Below are 24,480 nucleotides of genomic sequence, written 5' to 3'. Positions count from 1 at the left end.
TTCCATACCAATACGTGGTTCACAGTGGAAGATATAGAACGGCCATAATTTTACAGAATTTCATGACCCAAAAAATTTTCAACCCTTTATATCTTCTACATTTATAGATCTGTGCGCAAAATAACTATAGTTTTTAATTGAGTAAAACAAAGTGTACAAGAGAACAAAATTCCATACCAATACGTGGTTCACAGTGGAAGATACAGAACGGCCATAATTTTACAGAATTTCATGACCCAAAAAATTTTCAACCATTATATTTTCTACATTTATAGATCTGTGCACAAAAAAACTATAGTTTTTAATTGAGAAAAACAAAGTGTATAAGAGAACAAAATTCCATATCAATACGTGGTTTACAGTGAGAGATATAGAACAGCGATAATTTTACAGAATTTCATGACCCAAAAAATTTTCAATCCTTTATATCTTCTACATTTATAGATCTGTGCACAAAATAACTATAGTTTTTAATTGAGAAAAACAAAGTGTATAAGAGAACAAAATTCCATATCAATACGTGGTTTACAGTGAGAGATATAGAACGGCCATAATTTTACAGAATTTCATGACCCAAAAAATTTTCAACCCTTTATATCTTCTACATTTATAGATCTGTGCACAAAATAACTATAGTTTTTAATTGAGAAAAACAAAGTGTATAAGAGAACAAAATTCCATACCAATACGTGGTTCACAGTGGAAGATATAGAACGGCCATAATTTTACAGAATTTCATGACCCAAAAAATTTTCAACCCTTTATATCTTCTACATTTATAGATCTGTGCACAAAATAACTATAGTTTTTAATTGAGTAAAACAAAGTGTACATGAGAACAAAATTCCATACCAATTCGTGGTTCACAGTGGGAGATATAGAACGGCCATAATTTTACAGAATTTCATGACCCAAAAAATTTTCAATCCTTTATATCTTCTACATTTATAGATCTGTGCACAAAATAACTATAGTTTTTAATTGAGAAAAACAAAGTGTATAAGAGAACAAAATTCCATATCAATACGTGGTTTACAGTGAGAGATATAGAACGGCCATAATTTTACAGAATTTCATGACCCAAAAAATTTTCAACCCTTTATATCTTCTACATTTATAGATCTGTGCACAAAATAACTATAGTTTTTAATTGAGAAAAACAAAGTGTATAAGAGAACAAAATTCCATACCAATACGTGGTTCACAGTGGAAGATATAGAACGGCCATAATTTTACAGAATTTCATGACCCAAAAAATTTTCAACCCTTTATATCTTCTACATTTATAGATCTGTGCACAAAATAACTATAGTTTTTAATTGAGTAAAACAAAGTGTACATGAGAACAAAATTCCATACCAATTCGTGGTTCACAGTGGGAGATATAGAACGGCCATAATTTTACAGAATTTCATGACCCAAAAAATTTTCAATCCTTTATATCTTCTACATTTATAGATCTGTGCACAAAATAACTATAGTTTTTAATTGAGAAAAACAAAGTGTATAAGAGAACAAAATTCCATATCAATACGTGGTTCACAGTGGGAGATATAAAACGGCCATAATTTTACAGAATTTCATGACCCAAAAAATTTTCAACTCTTTATATCTTCTACATTTATAGATTTGTGCACAAAATAACTATAGTTTATAATTGAGAAAAACAAAGTGTATAAGAGAAAAAAATTCCATACCAATACGTGGTTCACAGTGGATGATATAGAACGGCCATAATTTTACAGAATTTAATGACCCAAAAAATTTTCAACCCTTTATATCTTCTACATTTATAGATCTGTGCACAAAATAACTATAGTTTTTAATTGAGTAAAACAAAGTGTACAAGAGATCAAAATTCCATACCAATTCGTGGTTCACAGTGGGAGATATAGAACGGCCATAATTTTACAGAATTTCATGACCCAAAAAATTTTCAACCCTTTATATCTTCTACATTTATAGATCTGTGCACAAAAGAACCATAGTTTTTAATTGAGAAAAACAAAGTGTATAAGAGAAAAAAATTCCATACCAATACGTGGTTCACAGTGGGAGATATAGAACGGCCATAATTTTACAGAATTTCATGACCCAAAAAATTTTCAATCCTTTATATCTTCTACATTTATAGATCTGTGCACAAAATAACTATAGTTTTTAATTGAGAAAAACAAAGTGTATAAGAGAACAAAATTCCATATCAATACGTGGTTTACAGTGAGAGATATAGAACGGCCATAATTTTACAGAATTTCATGACCCAAAAAATTTTCAATCCTTTATATCTTCTACATTTATAGATCTGTGCACAAAATAACTATAGTTTTTAATTGAGAAAAACAAAGTGTATAAGAGAACAAAATTCCATATCAATACGTGGTTTACAGTGAGAGATATAGAAAGGCCATAATTTTACAGAATTTCATGACCCAAAAAATTTTCATCCCTTTATATCTTCTACATTTATAGATCTGTGCACAAAATAACTATAGTTTTTAATTGAGAAAAACAAAGTGTATAAGAGAACAAAATTCCATACCAATACGTGGTTCACAGTGGAAGATATAGAACGGCCATAATTTTTACAGAATTTCATGACCCAAAAAATTTTCAACCCTTTATATCTTCTACATTTATAGATCTGTGCACAAAATAACTATAGTTTTTAATTGAGAAAAACAAAGTGTATAAGAGAACAAAATTCCATATCAATACGTGGTTTACAGTGAGAGATATAGAACGGCCATAATTTTACAGAATTTCATGACCCAAAAAATTTTCAACCCTTTATATCTTCTACATTTATAGATCTGTGCACAAAATAACTATAGTTTTTAATTGAGAAAAACAAAGTGTATAAGAGAACAAAATTCCATATCAATACGTGGTTTACAGTGAGAGATATAGAACGGCCATAATTTTTACAGAATTTCATGACCCAAAAAATTTTCAATCCTTTATATCTTCTACATTTATAGATCTGTGCACAAAATAACTATAGTTTTTAATTGAGATAAACAAAGTGTATAAGAGAACAAAATTCCATATCAATACGTGGTTTACAGTGAGAGATATAGAACGGCCATAATTTTACAGAATTTCATGACCCAAAAAATTTTCAACCCTTTATATCTTCTACATTTATAGATCTGTGCACAAAATAACTATAGTTTTTAATTGAGAAAAACAAAGTGTATAAGAGAACAAAATTCCATACCAATACGTGGTTCACAGTGGAAGATATAGAACGGCCATAATTTTTACAGAATTTCATGACCCAAAAAATTTTCAACCCTTTATATCTTCTACATTTTTAGATCTGTGCACTAAATAACTATAGTTTATAATTGAGAAAAACAAAATGTACAAGAGAAAAAAATTCCATACCAATACGTGGTTCACAGTGGAAGATATAGAACGGCCATAATTTTTACAGAATTTCATGACCCAAAAAATTTTCAACCCTTTATATCTTCTACATTTATAGATCTGTGCACAAAATAACTATAGTTTTTAATTGAGAAAAACAAAGTGTATAAGAGAAAAAAATTCCATACCAATACGTGGTTCACAGTGGAAGATACAGAACGGCCATAATTTTACAGAATTTCATGACCGAAAAAATTTTCAACCCTTTATATCTTCTACATTTATAGATCTGTGCACAAAATAACTATAGTTTTTAATTGAGTAAAACAATGTGTACAAGAGAACAAAATTCCATACCAATTCGTGGTTCACAGTGGGAGATATAGAACGGCCATAATTTTACAGAATTTCATGACCCAAAAAATTTTCAACCCTTTACATCTTCTACATTTATAGATCTGTGCACAAAATAACTATAGTTTTTAATTGAGTAAAACAAAGTGTACAAGAGAACAAAATTCCATACCAATTCGTGGTTCACAGTGGGAGATATAGAACAGCCACAATTTTACAGAATTTCATGACCCAAAAAATTTTCAACCTTTTATATCAGTGGTTCTCAACCTTTTCATAGACGTGGAACACAATTATATGTATATATTTTTCTCGCGGAACACCAACATTAAATAATTTGAAATTCGGTATTTAGCAAGAACTTAAAATTAAATTCAAATTAAAAAAATGGAACAATTCTTTGTTTTCGTATCTTTCCTAAGTTTCTAAATTTCAATACATTTAAAACTGAAATTTCGCGGAACACTTGGACCATATTCGCGGAACACCGGTTATGAACCACTGGTCTAGAGACTCGTGAAGAAGTCCAAGTCTACAAAAATTAACCGAAAAGTATTTATTGAAGACGCTCAGAAAAAGGGCCTCGCCAAAACCAATTGGTTGAAAAGCCATAAAAGTGGATGATTAAATTAGTTTGATTAACGATTGAAATGGAACTAATTCGGTGATTAAAATTAAAGTTCAATTTAATTCTCAGATTTGATCATAATTTTTTTAGTTTGATTAACGATTAAATCTGAAATTTAATTGATTAAATAATTGTCATATGATTAAAATTACGATTAAATTCGCCGATTAAAATTAAGAATAAATTTAATCAATTAAAAAATTTAATCAATTAAATTTAGAATTTAATTGTTTTTTTAATCAGTGCCCAACTCTGCTAACTAGGTGCATTAGATTAGATTAGATTAGACTAGGGCGGCCTCGAGGCCTACGCCACCAGCGACTCCTTTGGATCTACTGTGGCTTTTCTCACTCTAAAGCTCACCCTCCAGACCCGTCCGTTTAATCAGACTCTTAATGCTGGAGAGCGGCTCTTGGGTAAAGGTCTCTCAGGCCTTGGTTTTTCGTCCCCGAGAAGTAACATCCTTAGCCACACGAGCCCCTCACACTGACACAACACGTGCAGTGCCGTTTCCTCCTCCTCTTCCTGACAGAACCTACAATGGCTATCATCTGCCAGGCCCATGCGATGCATGTGCTTTCTATGTGCCTGCAGTGGCCCAGTTAATAGGCCTACAATTATCCTTATAGCCCCACGCGGGCCTTGACGAATTAATTCTGCAGTCAGCCTCGGCGAATAGCCTTTAATAAATTCCTTCGCCTGTCTCTGCACAGTGTGGTGGCAAGCCACCACTCCTGAGACCTAGTCTGCACCCATAAGTTAGTGGTCGCAGTCTTCACACACTTCGGAACCCCATCTAGGTGTATTAAAGTAAACGCTATAATTTCAAGTTTAAACTATAAGTTTAATTAAATCTATCAATGGCCAGGCATTGGAGTTGCCAGGCATTTGAGCGGATCTAGTCACAAACAAGTGCTTCCAGTGAAAAAGCAATAACCCGATCAGAGTACTTCCTCCCTCCTTAAGTGATCAAAAAGGAAATTCCTACCTTGATATAGGTGGCCTCGGTTAGTGATTCGCGCTAAATCTCGGAACTGTTGCCGACCGAAATAAATAAATGAATTGTTTAAATAACGTTAGATGGCATTGAGGCAAGTTCTGCGGTAGGACGAGCGGCTGAAACCGCAGCGCTGAGCGCTCTGCCTTGGGCCGGGAGGTACCCGGAGCCAGACCCAGCTGACGCCAGGTAGAACTAATAAATATAAACACTACCAGCTGATTGGCATCCATCGGTACGCTCTACTTCTTATCGGCCACTGATAATGGCTCTCTTCAATGTTCTAACCGCTGATGGCTGGTAAATATGAAAACAGATGCAAGTTAATGGCTCCACACTGACCACAATATATTAAGTGGACATTACTGAAGGTAGGAGGCGTGTTGGTCTAGACGTCTTGAAGCGTAAGTGAGAGATCCCCGGTTCGAATCCTGCATACGGCTACTTTTTATTTTTTTGAAAAATGTTTACAGTAAAGTATGAGCTTCCGCCTCCGTCCACGACTCCTAATTGGTAGTTGGAGGTTAAGCCCCGCCTGTAAAACATTGGCGATTACTTCACCTTTGCGGATTGCAGAAATTACTCGGAAAAGCTGAGCGGAACAGTTGCCCTTCCGGTTTAATGATATCCTTCGACTCTGAGTCCTTGTTGCACCTGATACCCATTATACGGGTATTTAACCCAGCATGTGATAAAGCGATTCTTTATAGAAGACTTAACTTCGTCTTAGAAGTGGACTTCTAAATTAACTTACTTAAGCAATGTTCAAAACGAAAGCCTCTCATGTACACGTTTTCAATTAGCATACTCAGCAAGAGAATCGTTCGAGCGGTTTGGCGACATAATCGCCAAAGACCTGCAAAGACCACTTCTTCGTACGCAGGAGTTCTCTCTGAAATTCACGTCTGGTTACAGAAACTCAAAAATCCATTCGATTGCAGTACTACTTTCGAAGGGTGAAGAGTTGGGGGAAAATCCGATCCAATCATATCAAGGATTGTCTCGGTCGGAAAGAAGTACATATTACAGTGAACTACAGTACACTATTTAGTCACCATAACAGAACTCGCTGTAATTTGCATTTTAAAGTCTTTTTTGGAAAGAGGAACATGCGAGCCGGTCACGTGTCACGCGGCCATCTTGCCTCTGCTGCCCAGATCTACATTATTTACTTTAATTCATTCCGCCCACACGGAAGGAAACGTAAAAATACTCGTCAAAAATAGCTGATATATATATATTATTTTTTTTGCATGATGTGTATTTTTAGAGAAAGGAATGTTGTTTTCCTGGCTACTATTTGTGTCCGACAGAAGCAGGAGGATATCTAGAAGGCATTAGCCATTCTACCTCCAGACGGACGTCTCCAATAAGGACGTAATTGCTTTCTGTAGTTACCTCCCTACTTATATAATCTATCCAAGTGCCCATCTAATAATGCGACATTTACTAAGACATCTTTAACGGAAATATTTATAAATTTCTTGCAAGATATAGCTCTAGAAGACTTGTATGTATATTTCCGGAATTGCCGATTGATTGGTTTTCTTCTCATATTGATCTGATAGAGTAGGATCTTATTTTGTAGTTGAGACCAACCACATAGCGCATAGTGCATCCGTCATGACATTACGTATTTCCTGGCAGACGACGCTAGAAGTATACAGAAATCCCAACATTTGACATAGATCTCTCGAAAGATAAAGTGGGATATTTACATACAAACATGCCAGATTTGAATTTGGACGAGCGAAATATGCCCAGTTTCCTTGAAAAATTACAAAAACTCCACACAGTCATTTAGTGGAATAGTAATTATTGAATTAGAATGATTTAAATAAATAACTGTTAATAAGGAAATCAGAAAGTGTAAGAGGTCTGCCAATCAACGAAGTTTAAAACTTCAGACGTCTTAATTAGTGAACTCTTATTGAATGCATTTGTGCATGAGTTAGTGTTCTAGAGAATGAATAGGATGCATGTTGCATTCCCCACCGCCATAAAAGTGAAAGTCGCGTCTCTCGATTATGGGGGCCCAATCGCGGCTATCGCCAACCCAAAACCCTCTTCATCTCATTCATGGTTCAGAACCAGTTCAGAGTAAGTTTTGCTACATCTTCAATGTCTTCAAGTCGATAAAACTTTCAGATTCGGGTATGATCCATAAGATTCCAGCGTAAGATGGCGGACGAAATTCCTCTTCGACTGGCGATCGCCACTTCTGGCATCCAGGGTTCCTAGTTGGCACCCTACTGTGTAATTTTACTGAAAACAATATGAGTGCTTACAATCGTGTTATCAAGTTCGTAATTGGATAAAAAGGTAGTGTGTATTTTTTCAGGCGGGCTTTACGCCCAACTACCAATTAGATGTCGCGGACGGAGGCGACTAGCAAACATACTTTACTGTAAAGATCTCATATTAAACATTAAATAAAATCTAAGGCCTAGGGATAGGGAATTGAAACCCACTAACCAACAATCCATCTTAGCATTGCGGGTCTAGCCCAGGGGTCGGCAACCCGCGGCTCGCGAGCCGCATGCGGCTCTTTTATCTAAATTGTGCGGCCCTTCAGCCTGTCCAAAATAAATTGTATATTTCATTTTATTGAAACAAATGCAAATTTCATTTATTAAAGTAAAGATATTTTTTCAAAAAGAATTTTAAATGTGATAGGATAGAAATTGAATAGAATTATATTAAAATAAAGTACGTAATTATATAGGACTGCCGCCATTTTCATTCTAAAATAGGTTTAGTTAATATTTATTTGTTTATTTACTGTGCAATATGTAAAAATAAATATATAAAACATTTAAATGTTATTGAATGTCATAAAATAATAATTTGCGAGTACAAATGATCTTCAGAGTTGTTTACACTATCATCTTTGCGGCTCTTGGTAAGATTTATTAAAATTATTTGAGAAATGGCTCTTTACTTAAAATAGGTTGCCGACCCCTGGTCTAGCCTATAACCGTTCGACTACCGTGGCGCCATCGTAATTGGATGTATCCTTTTTAAAATTGGCATCTTGGGCCCCTGTTCGATCTTCAGAAATTCTCTTCTTCCTTTGAGGATCGCGCCTCAAGGTCGCGCCCTACTTCAAACTTGGATGTTTCGCTCAGCTAACTTGGTATCTGGCTACTCGGTTTTAGAAGCGCCAAACAGACAGGATGACAAAATAGTGTTATTCAGTGTTACTCTAATGGGAGGAAAACGGAGTAGGAGATCGAGTGAGGTTGGCAAGACTGAGAGAAAGCCCTCCGACCGGAAACTCGCCAGAATAGTTCCACTATTTCTCCTCTCTCTATAATTTAATTAACTCGCGATTGTTATTTATGCAAATACGAATTTCATTGGGCCGCCAGCCAGTCTCTCTTTTTCGACCACTAATATGCAGAGGCATGCCTGTTTAAAATAAAATTAACATTTCACAGTTATTAATTGCTTTAATTACAATTATTATTTTTTTGTAAAAAAATAAGGAGAATAAAATGGATACTGTGTGCAGTAGAGATTTCAGTGTATTGAGGAAAGTTTGCTGGTCGCTGATTCCACAATATATTCATCACTACTTCATCCTTGATTCTAGGAGTTCTTCTGGGGATGCTTTCCTCCACATTACTGGTGATGGTCTTCAGTTGAGGTAAACTAATTGTTTGACAAAATTCCAAGTTGAAGCAAACCGTTGTACGCTGGGAAAGTCTTGCGCGTGTTCCGACCGAAATGATTTTTCCCATCCTTCTATCCTGGGCGCTTTCCAGGGAGTTCCTTAAAGTGCCATCGCAGAACTACCTTCTGAAGCCACACAGAGCTGGATACGTTTCTTCCACTCCTCATAGCAGTGCTCGAACTCTGATACTGGAATAGCCTTCAGCTGGTCAGTTACAGCCGTTTGAATGTTTTCGACTGTCCCAAAATGACTGTTCCCTTGAGGTGATTTTTCAACTTCGGGAAGAGAAATGACCCCCCCATTTTCTGGAACATGTCATTACTGGTGACGAGTCTTGGGTGTTTGAGTACGACCCAGAAACTGTATAACGCCATGTAACCTCTGAGAACGCCATATTGAGTATTCTTTAATCTGCGTTCAATTTCCGGCATTAGCCTTGATGTCAATATTGTTACCGCCTCCGGTAATTGGAGTTAAAGCAATCCAACCAATCTGCATGAACTTCCTTCTTGTACTAGTGTTCTAGTTCTTCCGAGTTCGGAAATACTGCATGAATACTGCACTATACACAAGTACTTGAAGACTAGAAGGTGAAAGTGTCGGTCTCGGTGTCGAAAGTGAAGATTTCTCAGTTCACCGTGAATGGGTTACGCTGTACTTTAGGGCTATAGTTACAACTTAGTACATATTTATTTTCATTTATATAAATAATATTAAGCATAGAAAGTGACAAGAAGCAGTAACTTTTGCATTCCTATGGGAGCCGACGGTAACTTTGCAATTGCCATTCTCTAAACGGAAGCAGCTCTTTAATAAAGGCGCCAACCAATCTCTTCAGAATCGATACTCGCAGATCTGTTAGGATCGCTCAAACAGAAAGGCAAGCCAGTTCTGCAGGACACAAGATAGCGAACCATCCACCTCCCACTAATGAATTGTTGCTGTATGACGCACAGTTTTGCAAAAGTCCAAATGGTGAAAAATTCTGGTTTTTTGGAGTAAATATTATTAAGAGGGATTAGATGGAAGAAGAGGAGGAGGAGGAGGTCTGCCCCTAATAACTAGCGGACAGAGAATAGTTTGGGCAGGTCAATGGACTGGTTAGTGTTGGCGGACAACCAGTTGCAAACTATCACACATACGCACGGATTGATGATGTTGTGTTGTTGGGAGGCTGTAGAGCTGGACCCGCCAATAGTGGTTTTACTGTTAAATTTAAAGATTGGTCAGTGATATGGCGGAAGGTTCCTCTCGCCTAATATTATGCAAAGTTCGTCGAACTTCTATAACTTTGTCAGTGTGCGTAGTTACTATAACTAACACCACTACTTGTATTTATATCGCAGTTTATAATTTTTTATAGTTCCAGTTTGGTTTTTATACAAACTATTAAATTTGGGAACTTTTTATGGTGAAATGTGTGAACGAGATTTGAAGATTTCGAGCCCCCTTCTCGGCCATTTATCGCAACTTTAACTTGTTTCTATATCTCGGACTTAATCTTAGTAGAAGATGCCCACCACTTCACTTTAGTCCCAAAACTTAAAATACTGAAGATACTTTGACCATTTAAAAAAAACAACAACAACTTCGACGCGTGCTTTTGAGGCGAATCCGCGAAAGTGACCTGGCCCAGACATTTGAACTAACATTACATCGCAGTAACGAGAATATCGAAGCCAGAGGAGCCATTTTAATAAAAAATAAATAAGGGTGTTTATGTGAACCGTCCAAGGACCCTACAAGATTTAAAGACCAACATCCAGGAAGAAATTGCCAACATAACGCCTGCTATGCTGGCAAGAGTCATGGACAAACGCCAGAAATCGGTTTACTCAGTCTATGGAGAATGGGGAACGTCACCTATCTGATCTTATCTTCAAAACTATGTAAAACAAAACTTTAGGCATGCTCCTAGATTATAAAAAAAACAAATAAAAATGTTCTGATTCATGCAATGGGTTTTATTAAGTTTTGTAAAAAGGAAGTTATGCTGTCGCACCCTGTATATGTAAGACGGTTTTTTGAAACAGATTTTATTATTCTGTAAAGAATAAATTAAATTACTCGATTTATATGTCACCGCCGTTAAACACTCTAACGAACTATGTAATGTAAACACTCCAAAGTGACGATTAACCTTCTCAGACTATAACCTAACATTCAGGCTGTGTGGCGTTGTCGTCAGCACCCTCTTGGCGGCACTTTTACATACATATATATAAAAAATTATAGTGATTTACTATTTTTATTTACAGAGACCCAATGTTAAAAATTTTTTGATATGCTGCGTAAATCGAGCAGTCGATCTGTGAACGTTCAGTACAACTCAAAAGGAAAAGGTTTAAATAGGAGATTTCGTTTAAAAAGGGCGCCTAAGGAATCTCAGAGGGACTTTTTGAGGAAATTCCGGCCCCCTCAAGGGCCTTACTATATTTTCTAGTTTTCTTAGAAATTTTGGGCCCCTAAGATTTAAAAGTTCTACGTACATTCCACAGAACAATTTCATTTTAGACTTGCAAATGAATTTTATTGCAAGAATTTGTTTTTTAAAAAAATCAGGCTTTAAAAAGGTAAGGTTATGTTCAGCTGTATTATTGATAGTAGTTGAAACTATTTACGAGGGTCGTTTGAAAAGTCCGTGCAAAGTCAGAGAGATAGCACTACTGGCGCGTATCGAGGTTATGTTTAGTTAGTAGCATCTCTTGGAAGAACACACACCAAGTTTCAGCCAGATCGGTCTATTTCTTTGTGTTTGGCATTCGTTTGAATCGAGGAAGTCGAGTGATTTTCAAAAAATGGACGAAAAAGAATTTCGTGTGTTGATTAAACACTACTTTATGAAAGGCAAAACGCCTCAGGAGACTAAAGAGAAGCTTGATAAACATTATGGTGACTCTGCACCTTCGATTAGAACAATCTAAACAATGGGTTACCAAGGGGGAATCTGCGCCAAAAAAGGCGAAGGCCGTTCATTCGGCCGGAAAGATTATGGCGACTGTCTTTTGGGATTCGCAAGGAATAATCCTCATCGACTATCTGGAAAAGGGTAAAACTATTATAGGTGCATATTATTCATCGTTATTGGACCGTTTGAAAACCGAGCTGCAAGAAAAACGCCCACGATTGGCCCACAAAAAAGTCCTTTTCCATCAAGACAACGCACCAGCTCACAGCTCAGCAGTTGTGGTCGCAAAATTAATGGAAATAGGGTTCCAACTCGTTTCACATCCCCCCTATTCTCCAGACTTGGCTCCCTCGGACTACTATTTGTTCCCCAATATGAAGAAATGGCTGGCGGGAAAAAGATTTTATTCAAACGAGGAGGTGATTGCAGAAACGAATGATTATTTTTCAGACTTGGACAAATCCTATTATTCGGAAGGGATCAACAAACTAGAGCAGCGTTGGACGAAGTGTATAAGCCTAAAAGGAGACTATGTTGAAAAATAAAAAAGGTTTACCCCAAAAAATTAAGTAGTTTTTATTTTTGCACGGACTTTTCAAACGACCCTCGTAATTACATAATTAGTTGGACCCAACTATTTGAATAGAGCTGAAAGTTCTGGAGAGAATGGCGTGCCGGCGGTAATCATATTTATTGAATGTAAACTGTCGGCCATGGTGGGGGGTGCCAGAACGAACCGCGGCCCACTAGACAAACACTGTTGCTAACTAATAAATAAACACTAAGTGTACTAATCTGTGGCACGCCAGCCACTCTTACTTCCGTTTATATAGATGTGTTTTTCTCTCTCTCTCTCTAACTGGTCGAACACGATTTACATGGATTTTTGAAGTTTCTTAGTTTTAGATCGGAAGGGACGACTTAGTTCTTCCGAGTTCGGAAATACTGCATGAATACTGCACTATACACAAGTACTTGAAGACTAGAAGGTGAAAGTGTCGGTCTCGGTGTCGAAAGTGAAGATTTCTCAGTTCACCGTGAATGGGTTACGCTGTACTTTAGGGCTATAGTTACAACTTAGTACATATTTATTTTCATTTATATAAATAATAATATTAAGCATAGAAAGTGACAAGAAGCAGTAACTATCGACGGTATATCGATAGTAGATGGATGAAATAAATATTAGCGCCTACTTGTTGTGTCCAGTGTTGTAACTCGATAGTACCGGTCAAATCAACAGTTGTGCCCACCTCATCTCCCACTAAATAATATAGAAGTCTGGCCGATCTATCATTTACCTGACTTCATTATCAACTAGTTCATAAGTGTATACAATGTTGCCACTACTATTCATTACAAGATTTTTTTATTTAATATTTCTTGTTATGAACACCAAATAATAGGTTGGTAATACTATGTTACAACTTAATTATGGTGCTGCAACTACGCTTCCTAAAAAACCTACATATTTATAAAAAAACAAGAAAATGTTCCGGGCTAGAAATGCGTTTGTTTTGAATCGAACTGTTGCACTTGTCGTCTATAGCTTGTCTTGGGTCAGGAGGCTACTTTCTGCCCGAATAGCCGTAAAGGAAATCGCATTCAAACTTCGATTTGTGGGAGGGGGTGAAAAGACTTAATTTTCCTAAATTTTGGGAGGCCTCTCCCTCTGGTCCAGGGCATTTCGGGAACTGTAATCTTTTAGCCTTCCCTTCGCCTGCCGTTAGTAAAGTAAAAAAAGTAAAGTAATTGCCTATTTTTTCAGGGTGGGCTTTATTAAGTCCACCAACTACCAATTAAGTGTCGTGGAAGGAGGCGACTAGCAAACATACTTTACTGTAAATTTCTCATATTAACCATTAAATAAAATCCAAGGCCTAAGACCGGGAATCGAACCCAGTACTACAATACACTTTAGCTTTACAGGTCTCGCTTCTAACCGCTCGGCTACCGTGGTGCCTTCGCCTGCCAGTATAACAACCGCACGCACCCCTGCTCATTCGAATTCAAAACTTGAAGGAAATTGATAATTTAGAATCATTAGTTAGTGAGAGGCGCCATAAATCTAAGTTAGGGTTTATTAATTTTAATATTTTTCCAGCGAGGGGAATCCACATGTTCAGTTGTAGACCATTTTTCACCGCGCAATTAATTACTCGAAGTAAAAGCACTCTGAATGAACAGTGAGCAAGAATGGCCAACATACCTGGTGTGGGGGGAATACCGGAACTTGGGCTTATTGCATCCGCGGTCACAGATTTCCCAACTTCAGCTCCTGTTTTTGCTTTATTTTAATTTTTGTCGCCTTTTTTTACTCACTTCAGTAAGGAAAGCTATTAATATTCTGACAGTTCCAGACATTTGCTGCCAAGAGAATAGCTCTCTACAATTAACTAGCAACAAACTGACACTCGCACACGAAGTAAAGGCAGCAGCAGCAGCGGAAGGAAGTGGACACGACACCTGTGGCCACGTGCCGCCGCGCTGGTCGCCTCTAACTTCCGCTACAAACATACACACACATACACACGCCCAAGGTGGCCTAATTAATTTTCCTCCTTGAAGCACACCACTACCCGTTCCTTTCTAGACTGCAGGCTGCTTTACTTGGACACGCCTCCATGTATGTATAAAAGATCGGAAGACATTCATAATTGTGTGGAACTAACAGTTATTTGCTAAAGAGACATTAGCTTTGCAGGCTCCTCATGTCTTGTTGGTCTAGGTTGGAGCGGAAGTGGCAGATTTAATGGCGCTACATTAATACAGACATTTATTGAAGTACCACTAATAAGCGCACCTTTCTGTAGTTGGTTTTCCATCAATTTATCTCTTGAGTGTATTGGTGCCATTTTGTGTTTATCATTTTCTCAAAATCAGGTTTGCTAACACTCACTCGGCTTTCTCTTAAAGCCTTTTTCAGCTTAAAATCAGCTTGGCCCTTACAATTTGTACTTAAGATGCCGATGGCTTCAATACTTTAACGTTACATATAATAAGTGATTCTATTGGTGGAAGTCTGAGATCGCAACTTCGCTAGAACTACACCAGTGTTATGGTTCCCAGAAAACTGGATCAATCCCAAGTGATAGGCAAACACCAAGATCCAAGACCCTTGTGGCAGAGACTCTCCAGACAATCCGAGCTGTTCATCTACAGCCAAAAAATGGTACTTTAAAGATCTTCCCTTAGAGACATGTGTTCCAAAAGTATCCTGGAAGAATTTCCAAATCAAAGTAATATACCGAGATGTACGATAAAGAGTACGACAAAGATAATCGCTGCAAAATGTGTTCGAAAAAATTGGTAAAATCGATAAATCGATTCAGTAAATCCCTTAGTATCGCATTGGTTTAACGAAATATAAAATTATAACTTTCAGTTGTTGAGTTACGCTTGATTATCGACAAATTTGTATCAACTAACGTAGGGTAGCTGAAAACGGGATATTCACGGTGAAAACCAAATTTGAAACTCTGTAAGGAGCCAATCCTTCCTGTTGACGAGGTGTGGTCAAAGCTACTTCCGTTAGGGATATCATGAAACCCCCGCGCGTGGAAACCCATCTAAATTAGATTTCCTGTAGGAATTATCAGCAAGAAACAGATAATTTTGTATTTAAACAATTAGTATTCTAAATTTAAAGAGTTCTGGCCAATTTCTTTTCGAGAAAATTGAGGGAAATTGCAATTTTTATTTGTACTTTCTAGAAAGGAAATTGAACTTCCCGTGATTTCCCGTTATTTGAAATTTAACGGTCCTTTTCAATGAAATCTTTATAAAACGGGAATAACCGTGAAAATCCAAAATCTAAAATCTAAAATCTGCTAGATCACCATTTTTTCCCCTCTTAAATGGAATATAACCGGAAAAGTAAAAAAGTTTAAAAGAAATAAATAAACAAAACATCATAAAGATTTAACCTCACCTTTATAATAAAGGTACAATAAAGATATACAAAATGATAGGCAAGGTTATGATGAACTGTCATCAGAGCACTTCTAAGAACAGCTGTGCTACTGTGTTAGTGGCGTACTTGATAGTATAATCATACGCCGCCGTGTTTCTTCAGTTAATACAATTATTTTGAAAGTTGGCCACACTGTTTCATGTCTCCTAATTTAGTAGCCTTTTGAACAACAGCTGATTCGTTTAGTTGTTGGTAGTTATATAAACATATAACTATTAGGGTATTATCAGATTTTATTTCTGTTAATTTGTTTTCACTTTTTTAGGAATTATTATTTAAATATTTATTTATTATTTTATTATTATTGCTATTATTTTTTTTTTTTTTTGCGCATCAACAGCTGAGGTTATTAGCGCTTGGAGCTTTTTTCAGTGCACTGCCGGCCTCCGGACAGTGTTCTCTCGTTACAGACCACACTGTCCATCACCGGACAGTGAGCTGTAAGAAGCTCCTAGGAAGGATTATTATTATTATTTATTATTATTATTTAATTATTTATTTGGAATTTAAAAGTGTTTTCGTACTAGTTCAAGTTATTTTCCTTGCATAATATTAGTAACATTCGATTCTCTTACCGTTACTTTAGGTTTTTATAATTTCTAATTCAAGGATTAACTGTATTATTTAAGCTGATGCTCTGTTCATTTCCTCATCTTGGTAATCAAGGTAGAATTGATTTCATTTATGTATGTTCTTGAAAAATTTAATCGATCCATTAAATTGTACCTAACAAAGATGTCGATATATGAAGAGGGTACAATGAACGAAGTCCATTAAGTTCTTGTATTTAAATGTTTTCGAAATGCTTGAAATGAGCTCTATCAGTTTTTTTTATCAAAACTTTGCGATTGAAATCAAAGGAAATGGTTAATCTCCTGTTGGTTACGGTCCGAGCGTTAGTGGGTGTAGGTCACCATCTCAACGTTTATCTCTCTCTTTCTCTGTCTCCCAACGGAAGCGGAAGTAATGCTACTTCTAAATTTTGATCCAACTCCGAACATTTGAGAAGACATATTCTTTTAATTCTTACTAAGTGTGCTATTTATATATTTATGTAGCTGCCGTTAAATTGAATTATAACCTTTCAGTAGTGAGCTTGTCACTTCCTTTGTAAATTAAATAACGATCGCAACACTATTGGTTCCTGTGACGAGAGACAAAACAGAAGAAACAGAGAAAACATTTTGGAATACCGTTTGCAATGGAATGAATGATAAAGAGCGAAGAGCTATAAACATGGGACCGCCTCCGGCGATGTGCGTGACCGCGGTCCGTGCGCCTCACGCTGCTGGGTGATGCTGCACGTGTCTCGGACAAGTCTTCTTCTTCTTCTTCTTCTTTCGCATATCAAGTTGGCCGCGCAAAAAAATACTCTATTCAATAAAAAGGAAAGAGAAAAAGAAGAATACCGTTTCAAACAGAGCCTCCTCTTACCGGCTACAACTTTTTTTTTGTTTTAAACTTTGTTTCCAATCTATAAGGCTGTGACCTGAATACCTAACCTACACTAACCTGATCTGCTGCTACCTCCACATTCTGGTCTCTCTTAAATTGTTTATTTTAATAATTATTGCTTTATATAGGAATAAGAAATCTAGCATGGACACTCTATAATATTTACTTACAACGACGAATTTGTAAACATATACTTTTCAAAACTATACGTCATCCTGAAATAAGAAATCAGGATAATGTCTTCCCCACATCATTCTCACAAATCCCCACCAAATAGAATTTCTTAGAATTATTCGTCCATTTTGCTACAGAAACCTCTTGGAAAATCTCTGAAAAATATTCTCAACAAATTTTCTTTTAAACTGGGAAAGAGTAAAATGGTGCAATTTGGGAGATTAAGTTGCTAAAATCCTAGGATTGAGGAAGATTCTTCGACCTGAAATATCACTTTTTTTGGGAGGCCTTTGGGAGATGTTTGCTAACCGACGAACACACACACACACCGACACAAATTTTAAAAAAAATCCAATTTTTGGGATTCAAGGGACATCAAAATGGAGATTTCCGGTGGGGAGGAAGTGAAAGAGCGATCGCGATTGGCTCAGAGAGTATTTACACCGGAATTAGTCGAAGAGCAAAGCTGACTGCAGGTGGTACAATACTTGTAGTTTAATCCCTGAGCAGTATCTCCTGTGAAGACAGAGAGATACTGCTGATCGTTCAGGGTCTCCCTGGTTACCTTGTGATAGGGCACCTTTACAAGCGATAAAGACAGATGTGTGTCTGTGTGTGAGATATATAAATTGGGCGCCGCCCTAACCCCAGTAGACCGTTATGTTTACGAAAAAACTATCTACCATCTCTGTCCAGTAGTCCACTAGCAGGCGGGCGGGCGGCTGGTTAGGTGAGAGTAACGGCCTAGCCAGGAACTAGTTGCGTGCGGTCAGTCCACACGCGGCGGACAGGCAGACCCGCTCTAGGCTGCTCATACCCACTCCGCTGACACAGATCGCTGGCAGTCTGTGTCTAGTGCGGACGGCTCTCAATTCTCATAGATGTGCCGCAAAGCATTGCTATGGAAATATATAAAACAACGAAAACCTGGTGTTCTCTTTAAGCCCACAGTTTTTCCCGTTTCCTTTGAAAGAGTCCCCTCCCTCTCCAGACAAAAATTACACTGTTGCCAACATTCCATAACATGAATTCTATAATTTCCCAGAGTTTTCCAACTGAATGAACAAACTTGACGTTTCTCTAGAGCAGCGTTTCCCAACCACTCGGTGGTACGCGAGTTGCTGGTTGGTGGTACGCGAAAAATAATCAAAATGGCGGACATAAAAAATAAAAATCATAAAAATATCATAGAAACGTTTTTTCCTAAAATATATACAAATTATTTTAATTAATAATATTGTACAGTAAAGTAGTTAATATGTACAGTAATCTCCTTAACAAAAACTTACAGTTTAAAAAGTTAAGTATAAGGGTTGATTAAGCGCCAAAAGGTACACAAATCAGCTAGTACCCAACATTTCATTCAAGCTTAGTTGATATAATTTAAGTAATTTTGCTGCATTAACTTTTCCTTCACATTTTTTAGAATTTATTAGATGTCACAGACCCTTATGCTGGCCAGTTCGTTCATAATATTATTTGGTTATAATTATGATAAAATGTATATTATATCTTCGTTTTTAAATAGGTACTTTATTTTAACTCTATTCCAAATTATTCTTCTGATTTATCTTTAATATGCCCTTTATTCTGAAGTTGTCACATCTTATACATGCATGTTAAAGTAGAAAAAGACAAAGTTAGAGTCGGCTACTGTTTAAATTTGAATCACGGAGGATTTAAAACAATATTTCAGACTTGAATTCGTCTTACCGAAATATTCGTGAGCACAAATAACACACAGTTAATAACAAGTAGATTATTCAACAACAATTATTCATTTCTCAATTGTAATTTAATTTTACTTATAGTAAAATACTGGAATAATTAGCTGTCCTAAAAGTATGCAATACTTATTTATTTTATATTACATAACATATATATAACATTGTGAGAAGAACAGCTACATTGAGAGTGTGATTGAAGAAAACTATATTATTTGCGATAGAGCCAGATAATTATTACCTATTATTATAAACGTTTGACTACTACATAAAATAACAATTACTTTAATCGAAGAATGAACTTAAACCGACGATTTTTATTAAAAATAAAATAATCGAAATCATTGATGTATGTTGGTGTAAGCATTTTTTTAAAAAAGTTTTCAAATTTTGTAGCCTCGTAATTTTTTTTATTTTTTATACCGTTTTCTTTTTAACCTGTAATTAATAGTTTGATTATTATAGATTAATAGATATTAAAGTCAATCTACAGTGCTACTTGAACAAATATTTTGTAGATGAAAATGGCCAGCATAAGGGTCTGTGACATCTAATAAATTCTAAAAAATGTGAAGGAAAAGTTAATGCAGCAAAATTACTTAAATTATATCAACTAAGCTTGAATGAAATGTTGGGTACTAGCTGATTTGTGTACCTTTTGGCGCTTAATCAACCCTTATACTTAACTTTTTAAACTGTAAGTTTTTGTTAAGGAGATTTTTGTACCTTTTGGATAGATTTTCATTTTTGTCTATTTTGCTAAGTTACATATCTGCTTTACTGCTTTTTTTAAATTAGGAATAAGCAATTCTATCATTATAACCTGATAAGGTGTTAAGTAGGAACCGTAACTACCACTGGAGAGATCTTTTTAAAGAATGATTATAGTTGCGGTCCCCAAACCATCCTCAATAACAATTTTTTTGAGAAAGCCTTTTTATATAAAATAGGAAGGTATTTGTACGTAAAAAGCAAATTTAAACTGCGATTTCAGACCTTCCTTTTAAGAGGAGTAAGAAAAATAAACGGGCGATTACAGTACTTCTCCCTAAAAGGCACAGAGGCAAAGATTTTGAATCGAACGACAATTCATTAATGTAAATAGGTTCACCCATTGATAATTTTAACGATTTCAGTACTTCCTCTTAGTAGGTGTAAGAGCATGATGGCACTTCACAGCCATATAGAGAAGCTTTAATCACTTCTTCGTGCTAAATTTTATCAAAATCGGACAAAGCGTTATAGAAATATTGGTAATAATAGTTTTAGAAACGGCCATACTTGAGTGGGGCAAACTCCCCTCCATATGAGGCGTAGCGACGAGACTTTTAAAGTGCAAATCTGTACAAAATTTCGATTCGAATGACACTTCATTCATGAAAATCAGTTCACTTGTCGATAATTTGAAACGATTGCTATACTTCCCCTTAACTAGTGTAAGAGCAGATCGCCGCTTTAATGTTACGTAGGGGAGCCCTAACTCTATCATCCTACCAAATTTTATCAAAATCGGGCTAAGATTTACAGAGTAATTAGTAATAATAATTTTGAAGGGGGCCTTACATAAACGGGGCTAACTCCTCTCTAATTCGGTGTACAGCGTCGAGACCCCCAAAAGGCACATCTACATAAAATTCCGAATCGAATGACACTTCATTCATGAAAATCAGTTCACTTGTCGATAATTTGAAACGATTGCTATACTTCCCCTTAACTAGTGTAAGAGCAGATCGCCGCTTTAATGTTACGTAGGGGAGCCCTAACTCTATCATCCTACCAAATTTTATCAAAATCGGGCTAAGATTTACAGAGTAATTAGTAATAATAATTTTGAAGGGGGCCTTACATAAAGGGGGCTAACTCCTCTCTAATTCGGTGTACAGCGTCGAGACCCCCAAAAGGCACATCTACATAAAATTCCGAATCGAATGTCACCTCATTCATGAAAATCGGTTCACGCGTTTAGGCGCTACGTAGTTTACAAAAAAGGTAACAACAACAACAAGAAGAAGAAGAAGAAGAAGAAGAAGAACAACAACAACAACAATTTCTGAAAATGCCGTTTTTGCTCATTTTCGGCAACTTTTTTCTCAAAATCTATTAGGTCTGGGTGGTTGCAAAAAAATTACAGTTATAAAGGAGGATTTGCCCTATATTATAAAGAAGATTAGGGAATTTTATCTTTTATAGAAAAAGAGAAAAAAATTGTCAAAGTTGGGTGTTTTTCAACGTTACGCTTTTTCGTGCACTTTTTGACGATCAATACAACTGTCCTATCCTATATAAGGTTAGTCTGTCTCGAGATATACTAGAAAATATAGTAGCACATTTAACAGGATTAAAATTGTCTTTCATGGGAGTATTTTCCCAAAACCCGAAAACACAAATGATAATTGGATTTCAAACCCCCTTCTATAAAGAAAATTTAGGAAAAGCTACATCATTATCAATAAAAGATAAAGAAAATTTAATAGAATTATCATGTGACAGAACCTTAAATGATAACTATGTACAAAAATCTGCTTAAAGAGACTGGATTGTAATGAGCCAAGCAACATTAAATTTCATTGGTACTTACAGGTAGTTGAATGCTTAGTAATTAATAATATTGTACAGTAAAGTAGTTAATATGTACAGTAATAAGGTTAGTCTGTCTCGAGATATACTAGAAAATATAGTAGCACATTTAACAGGATTAAAATTGTCTTTCATGGGAGTATTTTCCCAAAACCCGAAAACACAAATGATAATTGGATTTCAAACCCCCTTCTATAAAGAAAATTTAGGAAAAGCTACATCATTATCAATAAAAGATAAAGAAAATTTAATAGAATTATCATGTGACAGAACCTTAAATGATAACTATGTACAAAAATCTGCTTAAAGAGACTGGATTGTAATGAGCCAAGCAACATTAAATTTCATTGGTACTTACAGGTAGTTGAATGCTTAGTAAAAGAAATAGTATGTAAGCAATTTTTAATTGTTTAAAAACGTTTAAACTAAGATCTTACACTTTACAAAATTTATAAAGTGAACATAAACTCCTTTGCAAAAGATCCATTGTATCTCTATACAAATGAAGATAATAATAATAAAATAACACACTCGGAATAACAAAGTTCGCGAAATACAATCATTTTTACAAAGTGGTAGAATTTAGCATGATATTCGTACTATCAAGTGGTACGGTGAGCCAAGAAAGATTGGGAAACGCTGATCTAGATTAAATAATACATTAGTTTGTACATTTTTACTAACTAAAACTAAATGTTACAATCTTAATTTGAAAGTTGCATTATAATTAGATTTTATGAAAGCGTATGTTTGGGCATCACATTTAATGCGGAAGTTGAAATGGAATCAGTAATTATGGATGAGGTACTCCACTTGTCTCTGAGGGAGCGCTTAGCCCCATCTAAATCTCTCAACCTCCAAGCAGCCGGCCCGATGAAGCCCTGGTGTCCAAGTTCTCGCTGGGCAAGTACAGTGTTCAAGTCCAATTATTGGAATCACTTTTCACCGGAAATACAAAGTTTTTTCCTATGGTCTGTGTCTGTGAGTGCAGATTGAATAACTCAAAAAAAAGAAAAGTTGCTGAAAACCCAAAATTGAAGAAAGCCCAAGGTACCGTTTCCGGGGTAGATGATCAAATTTCTTATCCGGAAGTGCGATTTTACTAAAGCAGATTCTCCGTTTCGTCGCAATTGTCTTGGGAGGAGAAAAAGAAGATTAAAGTATTTCCTTTGAACCTCAGTCAAATATCTATAATGGAGTCCGGTTTACGTGTTGAAAATTACAGTTTGCCGGAAAATAAAGTTTCCTTTACTTTGGAGGCAGAATATATGATTTGAAGACGTAATACGGGAGAATTAGAAGGTGACGCAGATAGGCAATATAAGAGACAATCAAGTCATCTCCAGAGTCCTCAACCTGTTTCCGGAAGGTTGCAATCTAGGTGCGTGTGCATTGAGTTTTCCACTTCATGTAAACAGTTTGCGAGCAAAAAAGGCCGCGCCTTTCCCACCATAACTATTGGCGCGGGGATTCCCATCCCTTTGCTCTCCTTATGGACATATCTTTGCGCGCGAAACTGACGCTCTTCTCACTTGTGTTCCAGGTGTGTGCACGCTGTTGGGCAAGTCCACATCAGGTCAGTGTTTTCTAAATACTTACTTACAAACATCTTAGTTACTCTTTTAGCTTTCATATTTGTATAATATTATAAACCATTTGTAATCTATTTTGAGCTTTATCGCAATAAACCTGAATAATTTGGCTAAAAACAATAACATTTACAATTAACAAGCTAATTAAGTATGGACACGCCCACTGCCGCCTTGTTTAGTTCGCCCATGCCCCGCTCCGCGCCACTGTAGATAATAAGGTTATAGAACGCTCCGCTATCTGCAAACAATTCGTAACCTCCTTCCCTTTTTTGTCGCCCTTTACTAAGTCAATATTTTTTTGTTAGTTTGCTGCTGCAACCATTATTATAATGCTGCATTCATTCAATTTTAAATTTCAATTTAACATATTTTTTTTTTTTTGATCGAGGAAATATCGATTTATCGTCAGGGTTGTCAATTTTCCGTAATTAATGATATTACTAAATGAAGTGATTTGCTGTTATGTGAAGTCAAATTGGTCTACTTGATACTACAGTCTGAATACATCGCGTCACCGTCATCAACTTATCGTCTGCAAGTAGACGCCTAAAACACGTACATGTCTCCATAGTTCAAGTTGTTCAAGTATAGCCATAAAATTATTCACCATCTTGAGCAAGCATCCGAGTAATTTGTCCTTCTTGTCCTTTTGTTCCAAAAACTTCTTGCCTGAGAATTTAATTTGGCCACTTGTTGATTCTATTAACTATTTTTTTTGTAATAAAAGTTTATTAGCATTTTATTAATAAATATAAATAAATTCTTTAGCTGCTCAGCCTTGGGAGAATATGGCCATTTCCGGCCCCCGATCTCACAGAATGTAAAGTAGTTTTTTTTAATTTCATTTCTGTATGTTTATTTTTAATTAACAAGAAATAGTTATATACAATAGTTGAAGGACTCTAAATTGGTGAAGTATCTGATAGAGAATCTGTTCTGAACTACTCGCCCCCCACTATGATAATGCCGATTGTTGGCATTTTTAAAAATCGAATCTTTACGATATCTATCCCGGAAGTGTTGGTATCCGGCAGGGTTGGAAATCGAGTT

At 36.1% G+C, this 24,480-nt stretch overlaps 1 protein-coding gene across 6 annotated transcripts in view; it reads left to right on the top strand.

Annotated features, from left to right (window-relative positions):
• Window positions 1-24,480, top strand: part of LOC141446644 (uncharacterized) — a 134,468-nt gene that overhangs the window by 49,278 nt on the left and 60,710 nt on the right. For 4 of the 6 annotated variants that reach the window (XM_074113245.1, XM_074113240.1, XM_074113244.1 and 1 more), the window contains exon 2: window positions 23,382-23,414. The exons of the other annotated variants lie outside the window; for them this stretch is intronic. Coding sequence is in view for 3 of the 4 variants with exons in the window: in XM_074113240.1 (XP_073969341.1) it covers window positions 23,382-23,414 (33 nt within the window). In the remaining variant the exon portion in view is untranslated. The remainder of the gene's footprint in view (window positions 1-23,381; window positions 23,415-24,480) is intronic. 6 annotated transcript variants of the gene reach the window in all.

This window comes from Rhodnius prolixus, unplaced genomic scaffold (genome assembly GCF_049639745.1).
Source record: "Rhodnius prolixus isolate KJV_2025 unplaced genomic scaffold, Rpr scaffold_7, whole genome shotgun sequence".
NCBI lineage: Eukaryota > Metazoa > Arthropoda > Insecta > Hemiptera > Reduviidae > Rhodnius > Rhodnius prolixus.
Note: the sequence above shows the minus strand (reverse complement) of the source record. Positions and strands in the feature narration are given on the sequence as shown.